Source organism: Silene latifolia, chromosome 7, assembly GCF_048544455.1.
Source record: "Silene latifolia isolate original U9 population chromosome 7, ASM4854445v1, whole genome shotgun sequence".
NCBI lineage: Eukaryota > Viridiplantae > Streptophyta > Magnoliopsida > Caryophyllales > Caryophyllaceae > Silene > Silene latifolia.
Window position 1 is genome coordinate 120,900,387 of NC_133532.1, and position 9,130 is coordinate 120,909,516.

A 9,130-nucleotide genomic window follows, 5' to 3' on the forward strand; every position below is an offset into this window, starting at 1 on the left:
TAATCCTCCGCCTCTCCACTCCTCACGCCTCCTCACTCCTCAGTCCTCACAAACCTCACACCTCCGTCCTCACAAATACCGATCCCTAAATTCGATCCACAATTTCGACTTCCTCCTCCTCTCAAACAACGGATCTGTTGCACAAAATCACAAATAATCACTCTATCAATTTTTGTGTTTTGGTTGTTCATGTTCATGTTCATGTTTTCGATTAATTTGATTTTACTGCAATTCCACAGCAAATTGAAGTGCAAAGATGAAAACTTTCAACATTTTACTGAAAACCCACAAAAAATTTAAGTAGAAAGATTAAATTTCAACATTTTCCAGCAAACCCAAAAAAAATTCAGGTAAAAAGATGAAAACTTTGAAAAGAGGTGAAAATAAGGAGTAAACATACCATGGAAGCAACTAAATGAGGAAGAAAGATGCGGGTTTTGATGGGTTTTGCAGATAAACGAGGACATTTTGGGGAATAAGAGAAAAATTGGGAGTTTGAGGAGCGAAATGCGGCTAAGTTATGGTGGTTTTGGTGGTGGTTGTTGCGGTGGAGGGAGAGGTGGCGGTTGGTGGTGGAACATTGGATAGAATTGCTCAATCCACTCAATGTAATAGAGAAATTGGGTAACCGTATCCGGGTATCCGGATTTGTGTATACGGTTTAACCGGGTAACCGAAAACCGTATACACGATTAAAACCGTATCGTATCCGGTATAAAAAAATTGGTGTTCAAAAAACCGTATACCCGAAAACCGTATCGAAACCGTATCGGGTATACGGTTTTGCTCAGCCCTAGTGGGGACGGTCCACAAACCAACAACAATAAATAATGATAAAAAAAATAATATATAATATAATAATAATAATAATATCTAAGGATATAAAATAATAATAATATAAAAGTGGAGTGAAAAAGGGTAGGTGAGTGTGATGGGTTGTCGATAAAAGGTTGGTCCGGATTAAAGTAGGTACAAAATAAAATGTGACGGTCTAATGTTAGATGGAGACTAAGACGAAGATTATTATCATTACTGTCTTTATTACTGTCCGACCAAAAATATGTATACCGAAATTCTTATATAATTTACGCCTCAAAATTATAATTTAATAATACGTATTTTTATATAAATGAGCTTTTATATATTACTTTTATAAAAATTGTGTTTGACATAAAATTAATTAAATTGAATAATTCAAAAATATATAACAAAATAATTAAACGGTTTAATAAATTTTAAATGTCAAAAATGGAAAATTCGCGGGTGTTACAAGGAGAGCAGATACGGAGTACTCCTCTATATGGGTTTGGTCTAGATACGACTGATACAACCGTTTTGTAGAATAAACTCTGTGACTCTTTGCTTCCTGTTCAACAATTCTAAAATTCAGATGCATAACATTTAGATGTACAACGTGTATAGATTCTAGCCGATAGATTGCACCAAATTGGAAATCATTGCAATGAACATTTCTGGGTGGAATGTTCTACAATGCTTCCATAGGTGGTTGTATTTAAGACAATTTCCTTCGTTTGTTCTATTTAAACTTGTAGTCATCCCTAATTGCCTTTGCTCATTTATCATCTGAGGCGGTCATATGAAATAGGTGCAGAAGATGTATTTTTACTGTGGCGTTGTTATTGCTTAACTGTTTGTCTTGCATGACCCTACAGAGGAGAAGTGCGATTGCAACACATGTAACTATATATACCACGGCATCTATTAGTTAAATGGGTACGTGGACAATTTGATGTCATCCCAATACAGAAATAATCACATAATTCTGTGATCACTACAAGTTTACTACTCCAGCATCCTTATACATAATATGTACTCATTTTGTGCAGAGGATGATTTCCCGTACTACACAGATTCACCTACAGTTAACAAGACAAAACGGAAATGCCGAATGCAGAGCCAAGTTCAGGCGGGTGTTTCAAGGTAACATTGTGCTCCACTTTTAATGTTACGAATATATTATGATGAGTAATACATAACATAATCAGCTCTCGAGAACAGTGTTGAGCAGGCAATAAAAAGACCACGCGGAAGACCCCCTACGCGGAGACAACACTGTAAGTGTCTCAGTGTTAGTGTTTGAACTCATACTGTCAGCATATATACATAATTTGTATGTGAACTCTGACAAGGGTGTTACCTTTCTACAGTACACCTCCCTCCTGCTATGATTGGGCAACCACTACCTGGAACGCCTCTCCAACTACCAGGTGTTCCGTCATGTGCAAAGTGCCTTGCCAAAAGGTTCATTTATGAACCTCGGACATTCTGTTGCGGCGATGGAGCAATCGTGCTGCCGTCATACACATTCCCTCCAGAACTGACCAGATTGTACACAGCTCCAGATGAAAAATCAGTCCACTTTAGGCAATTTGCCCGGCTCTACAATAACTTATTTGCATTCAGCTCAATCGGAGGCCACACGGAATCGAATACACAATAAGGAATCTATGTTTTTAAGCTACACGGTCAGATTTACCACAATATCCCAGATCTGGTGCCCAATGACGGTGGGCCAAAGTACCTTCAACTTTACTTTTATGACGGGCAACATGAAGCTGCTAAGCGTTCAGGATGCTTCAAGGAGCTAAACCAGGATGTTATAGACATATTAATGGGTATAACACACTCAAACCCATACGCGCGATTTTTCCGGTCATTACAGGAGATCGATGTCAATGAAGATACACAAATACATATACACAAAAATCCTGTAAGGGACCAGCGTGTCAGTAATGCTCCGACTTCTGACGAGGTCGCTGTCATTTGGTCTGAAGATACAACATTGGGCGAAACCAGTGGACCGCACATCTTAGTGACTGGACGAACGCAAGCTTCACATCGAATTATGCACTTTTACGGGTGTTATGACCCACTTCAGTACCCTCTTCTTTTCCAAAATGGAGAATGCGGTTGGCACCAAGGACTGAAAAAACACGCGCCTAACACAGCAGCACGCAGCCGTAATGTTGTAGTCCCCCCGTCTAGTTTCACAACTGCTGCAAGTCTATTGGATGCAGAAGCACATCGTATGCTTTCGTCACATATCTCTATTATGTTGTAACATTTCCTACATAGCAGCTACTATAGATTAATGTGGACAACCATATCAAAGCACACATAATAGAACTAAAAGAGTATCCTTATCACTTTTGAAAATAAGTAAACACAATGAGTAGTGACCATAAGTGGATTAAGAGTCTATTAGTAGGAGTATTAATAATAGTCCTTGAATACTATCAGTATTAATATTTACAATATCAATGATATTAGTCCTGAATTCCGTAATCATACCACTCATTACAACTTGTAATATCCAGTAATCCATTGTTTAAAATTCAACTTTTTGTTCTGGTGTTGTCAAACCTCTTTCCCTTAGACCGCTACCCTCCTTCCCCTGATCACAGGTACTTTCACGGTTATTTACCCTGCTTATATGGTGCTAAATATTGATGAATTAGCCAACATGTTATAATCGTTTCTTATTTTCAAATAATACATATAGTTATAGTTGTAAGGTCATTTTGATTACTACTGAGTACACTTACTGACAATTCCTTAATGCAGGGAGTTCACAACAAACGTCTTCAGATGAACGGAATGTGTCTTGCCGAGAGTATTACTCCTACAAACTACAGAACAGGCCAGGGAACATGCTTCTCAGAGCGGGGAGATGTTTCCAGCAATATGTAGTAGACATGCACGTGAAGTTAGAAAACACTCGCCTAGACTTCTTCCGACACAATCAAGATACTATACGGGCTGAATTGTATCAGGGCTTACTTGATACAATCGACGCTGGTGAGCAGTGCGCAGCTAATGTTGGGAGAAGAGTAATTCTTCCAGCAACCTACACTGGAGGCCCTAGGGATATGAAAAGAAGGTATCTGAATGCAATGTCTCTTGTGCAACGCTATGGGAAGCCAAATTTTGTTGTGACAATCACTTGCAATGCAAACTGGCCAGAAATAAAAAAAATGAACTTGCTCGTGGAGAAGAAGCTCAGAACCGACCAGATATAGTAGCTAGGGTTTTCCGGGCTAAACTAATGGCTTTGAAGAAAAAAATAGTAGAGGATAAAATCTCTGGAGAAGTTGCCGCATTTGTATATGTAGTAGAATTCCTGAAAAGAGGCCTTCCCCACGCACATCTTCTACTAATTATGAAGCCAAGTAGTAAAATGAATTGTCCTGAAGATTTTGACAAGTTTGTAAGCGCCGAGATTCCCCCGATGACAAATGAAAGCCTCCGCACGGCTGTGCTGAAACATATGATGCACGGCCCGTGTGGTCGTCTAGACCCTGACCGTCAATGCATGAAACACAAAAAGACTGAAGGCCACTGCAAGTATAGTTACCCAAAGCCATTTGCATCTGACACCACAAATACTGATGATAGATATCCGGTCTACAAGCGCCGTGATACAGGAGAGAGCGCTAAGATCAGAGGCCATGATCTCAACAATCAGTGGGTTATTCCATATAATCCATACCTGCTTGATCTGTTCGACTGCCACCTCAATGTAGAAGTATGCTCCACCATCCAAGCCGTCAAATACTTATATAAGTACGTTTATAAAGGTCATGACAAGATATCTTTTAACGTTGCGGCAGAGGGTGAAGTAAAAGTGGTTGATGAAATAGAACAATATCAGTCTGGCCGTTGGGTGTCTCCAGTAGCAGCAATCTGGCGCATCTATGGGTTTGATCTGTTCGAGATTCACCCGCCAGTTATGCTATTGCTAGTCCATCTTCCATGTATGTAATCAATACAGCTCAGACCTCATGAAAACTTATCTCGTGTAGTTTCAGACGAAAAGCGGATAAGAACACCATTGACTGAATTCTTCAGGCTTAATAGTGTTAATAGTGAAGCTGCTAATCAAAATGTTGTTACTAATCAGACTGCTAATCATAGTGCTTCTACTAATCAGCCCGTTTAGAAGTACCTATACCCCAACTTCACAGAGCACTACCGATGGGATACAACGCAACGGACGTGGTTCAAGAGAAAAACCAAATCAATTGTATCAGGGAGACTTGTATTCATTTCCCCGTCGGAAGGAGAACGTTATTTCTTGAGGTTGCTACTTGCTCATGTGAAAGCACCCAAATCGTTTGAAGATCTTCGAACTGTCAACGGCCAACGTTTTACAACATACCAAGAAGATGCACTAGAACTTAGGTTAGTGAAGCAAGATAACATGGTCGATTTGTGCCTCAACGAAGCAATAGCTGTGCAAATGTCTGCTGCTCTCCGGCACCTATTTGTAACTCTGCTCATTTTCTGCCAACCAAAAGACCCAGCCAGCCTTTGGGATAAGTACTACACTTCACTCTCTGAAGATTACTCAAGAGAATACCCATGCGACACCTATACTGTACGGGTTCTTACCGTTCGTAAGCTAGAACAGCATCTAGAAGCAATGGGGAAATCTCTTAGATCATTTGGCTTGGGACATTTAAGCGAACCTCAAGATTCTGTACTTCAACGAACACGAGATATAACTGACGCACTTAACGCACCCGTGCCCGAGGAATGTATGTTATGCCGCACAACATTGAACTCAGATCAACAACATGTTTTTGACACCATAATGGAACATGTAACAGCAAACAAACCTGGAGCCTTTTTTGTAGACGGACCTGGTGGCACCGGTAAAACATACCTATACAATGCCTTGTATGCTGAAGTTCGTCTGCTTGGGAAGATTATCTTGCCTACAGCATCATCAGGGATCGCCGCAGCAAACATACCATCAGGAAGGACCACCCATTCAAGATTTAAACTTCCTCTAGATTTAGCTATATCACTAACGTGCAATGTGCCAAAACAAAGCAGCCTAGCCGCTTTAATACAAGCAGCCAGCTTGATTATATGGGATGAGGCTTCCATGGCAAGGAAGGAAACTGTCGAAGCACTTGACCTGTTATTCCGCGATCTGTGTGACAGTGATGTAATTTTGGGGGTAAGTTGATTGTGTTTGGTGGGGACTTTCGTCAAGTGCTCCCAGTAGTACAACATAAATCTATGCACGAAGTTGTCAACTCTAGCATGGTCGCCTCCGCAATCTGGCCCCAACTCATCAAGTTTCGGCTAACTGTAAATGTACGGGCCAGAACTGACCCAGTGTTCTTCGAATACCTCTTAGCTCTAGGAAATGGTGAACTACAAACTGAAGAGTCTGCATTAGTAAAATTACCGCTCGGAATTATGCAACATACAAGTGGTGAAGAGTCGGAGCTAATTAATGCAGTTGCTGACGCTGCTTATCCAGAGGCTGATGTCAAAGCTTTGGGAGTTGATATATTTATCAACCGATCAATACTAACGCCCATAAATGAAGACGTTGATGCTGTTAACACACTTCTAATAGAAAGATTCCCGGGGCCAGCTGTGACGTATAAGGGATATGATTCAATGCTCACTGATAACTGCAACATCTACCCTACTGAATTTATAAATACACTTTGTCCAGGAGGCATGAGTCCTTATGAACTGGTTCTAAAGGAAAATTGTCCAGTCATTCTGCTCAGAAACCTTCTACCATCCTCAGGCCTATGCAATGGAACTAGGTTAATATGCAAAAGATTCATGCCAAATCTGATTGAATGCGTCATAACCAATGGCCATCACAGCGGTGAACATGTCTTTATTCCGCTTCACGGGTTAGTTAAAAGGGTACACATCATAAGCAAAGTGATTGCGTGCTTTGTGACCCGTGAAATTCAGGGGTTTATCTGTTTTAGTTTTGTAATTTTTATCTTTTTATTTATACTTGTCTGAGCAATTAGTTGATCCATTTAAAAAATATAATCTTGGAATACATAAAAGTGAGTCAGTTAGTGTCTTATTTCTTTGACAACTTTGGTTTATTTTCAAAACTATATATTGTACTTTAGTTTTTTATTTTGATTAATATACTAATAACATGTGGTTTTAAAAAAAATAATTACCTTTAATAAGTCCAGTAATTCATGATAAATGCTTAAGATTACCATTTAATTAGATTGTATAGATTATGTACTAAATTTTCTATGTGAAAGCTTGAATGTCCCTTTGTCATTTAGGCCAATAAAGTTAGTACGTGAAGACGAAAGAGTAAATTAATCCATAATATTAAATTATTGATCCTTTTTTTTCTTCTTTTTTTAAGAATAATAAATCTCGAAATGTAAGGAGTTAAGAAGATATAGAATTATGAGACTTTTTATCTTCTCAATCTTTTAATTCTCATAAATCATATTTTCTAGTAGTAGCATAATTATGAAGTTTAATAAATGATAATCTTAATATATCATTTATATCAATTTATCAAAAATCCTAAATTTTAAAATTTTGCATAAAAGATAAAATGAGTTAAATGGTATCCTACTACAAATCTCATTGCAATCCCATTTGTGTTATAAGACATACACACAAGATAATATGACATGTACGCATAAGTATTAGACAATAATTTACATTTAGCTATTATCAATACCAAAAGAGATTTTTTTGTCCAACTTGTTAATAAGATTGAGATCCTCGTAACTCCAATTTCATTCTATGAGAGCTATTTTTTAAAGAAAAAATAATGAATAAAAAAATAACACATACCCAAATAAAACATATAGTTGAAAATTTCTGAATAACAAAAAAAAAATTATGAACCTAAAAACAATTACTCATTCACATTCATATTGTTAATCTTGCAGTTAGTTTATAACATAGTATTGAGTGTAGTGGAGAGAGTATTTGTTTAACCGATTATAGATATTTCTCTTCTTCATATAGTCTTCTTTCTCCATTAACTATCCATACAAAAAAAATCCACTGAGTGATTAATAACAAATAAAATGGTGGAATTTGATTTTTATAATATTAACCTTATCGTTATTAATTTAAGTTTTCTCTTAAATAAGGTAAGAAATAGGCATCGAATTATAAAGATATAATTATATTTACCTTTGAATAGTTCAACTCTACAAATCTTGATAGCCTCTAAATGAGGTGGATATTTTGCCTTGCCTTTTATTTATAAATTATATTTATATTTATTTATTTATCAAATTTAACAAAATTGAGCAAGTTTATTTCAATAAGATTTAAGAGGGAGTTGCACATATAAACAATTTAAAATTAGAGTGATGTAAATTTTTAATTTTTCGTTTAACCTATTCTAGTTTTAAAAATTAAAATATTAATGTTTAATGTTAAGTATGTTATTATTTGCTCTTAATATTTACAATTTATTTATTATTTTATAAATGGTGTAAAATTAGAATTATGTGATATTTACTTGTTACTTCAAATATTCGAACAATAAAGGTAAAAATTTTAAATTTAGTATGAATTTATTTTTAATGGTTGTTTAATTTATCTAAAAATTTAAAAAAAGTCAAAGTTAATGTTTGTTATGCTATTTGCATTTAATGGTTCAAATTTTTTTTCTATTTAAATAAGAAATAATGACGTGGCTTTCTATAATTGGTGACGTGGAATTTTGGTTATGCAAGGTGGCATTGTCTACGTGGCTTTTAAAGTTTACCCTTTTAATAATATTTATAGATAAATGATTGGAAGACGGGGCGTACATAATTAAGAGGTCGGGGATAAAAGTAAAGCTAATACGGAGTAACATGAAAAGAAGGTAAAAAACAATAGCAATCTTATCTATATTAATACAAAAGACAATACTCAATCCTCAGCGCGCCACGTCATTAATGCATTTTTTTTGGAAATTCATATTACGGTGGGACCCATGAGTGTGCAATGTATTTATTTATTCAGATATCCGTCTTTTCAAACATGCGATAAATTCCGTCTTACAACAAATTCTATGAAATCATATTATGAAAAAATTCTTTGATTTAATATTATGAAAAAAATTATACATTCCGTGTAAATAAAATTAATAACATATGCGCAGAATGAATTACAAATGCGAGTAAATGAAATTTAGTTACATAATTTTTAAAACAAAATTACACAATAATAAAATTACATAATTTCAGGAACGAATTACATTTATATATGGGGTCGAACATAAAACGCAAATGAATTACAAAAATGAATTACATGTATTTTGGTTAATATTATTGTACCATGCAGCAACAACATCACAACATAA

The 9,130-nt window shown here is 36.2% G+C and overlaps 2 protein-coding genes across 2 annotated transcripts; both read left to right on the forward strand.

The window, feature by feature from the left end:
* The first annotated feature begins 1,730 nt into the window (after nt 1-1,730).
* Nucleotides 1,731-4,040, forward strand: LOC141590650 (uncharacterized). The gene is made up of 6 exons (XM_074411221.1): nt 1,731-1,734; nt 1,848-1,941; nt 2,020-2,075; nt 2,169-2,374; nt 2,492-3,047; nt 3,586-4,040. Exons 1-6 carry the CDS (start codon nt 1,731-1,733, stop codon nt 4,038-4,040), a joined length of 1,371 nt encoding a protein of 456 aa, XP_074267322.1.
* A 26-nt stretch (nt 4,041-4,066) lies between these two features.
* On the forward strand, nt 4,067-5,995 carry LOC141590651 (uncharacterized). The gene is made up of 3 exons (XM_074411222.1): nt 4,067-4,775; nt 4,824-4,934; nt 5,052-5,995. Exons 1-3 carry the CDS (start codon nt 4,067-4,069, stop codon nt 5,993-5,995), a joined length of 1,764 nt encoding a protein of 587 aa, XP_074267323.1.
* The last annotated feature ends 3,135 nt before the right edge of the window (nt 5,996-9,130 follow it).

Coding starts and splice junctions, on each gene's coding strand:
- LOC141590650 (XM_074411221.1), top strand. Junction 2,076..2,168: donor CCCTACGCGGAGACAACACT/GTAAGTGTCTCA, acceptor ACCTTTCTACAG/TACACCTCCCTCCTGCTATG. Junction 3,048..3,585: donor ATTGGATGCAGAAGCACATC/GTATGCTTTCGT, acceptor TCCTTAATGCAG/GGAGTTCACAACAAACGTCT.
- LOC141590651 (XM_074411222.1), top strand. CDS start 4,067: ATGGCTTTGAAGAAAAAAATAGTAGAGGATAAAATCTCTGGAGAAGTT. Junction 4,776..4,823: donor ATTGCTAGTCCATCTTCCAT/GTATGTAATCAA, acceptor TATCTCGTGTAG/TTTCAGACGAAAAGCGGATA. Junction 4,935..5,051: donor TAATCAGACTGCTAATCATA/GTGCTTCTACTA, acceptor CAATTGTATCAG/GGAGACTTGTATTCATTTCC.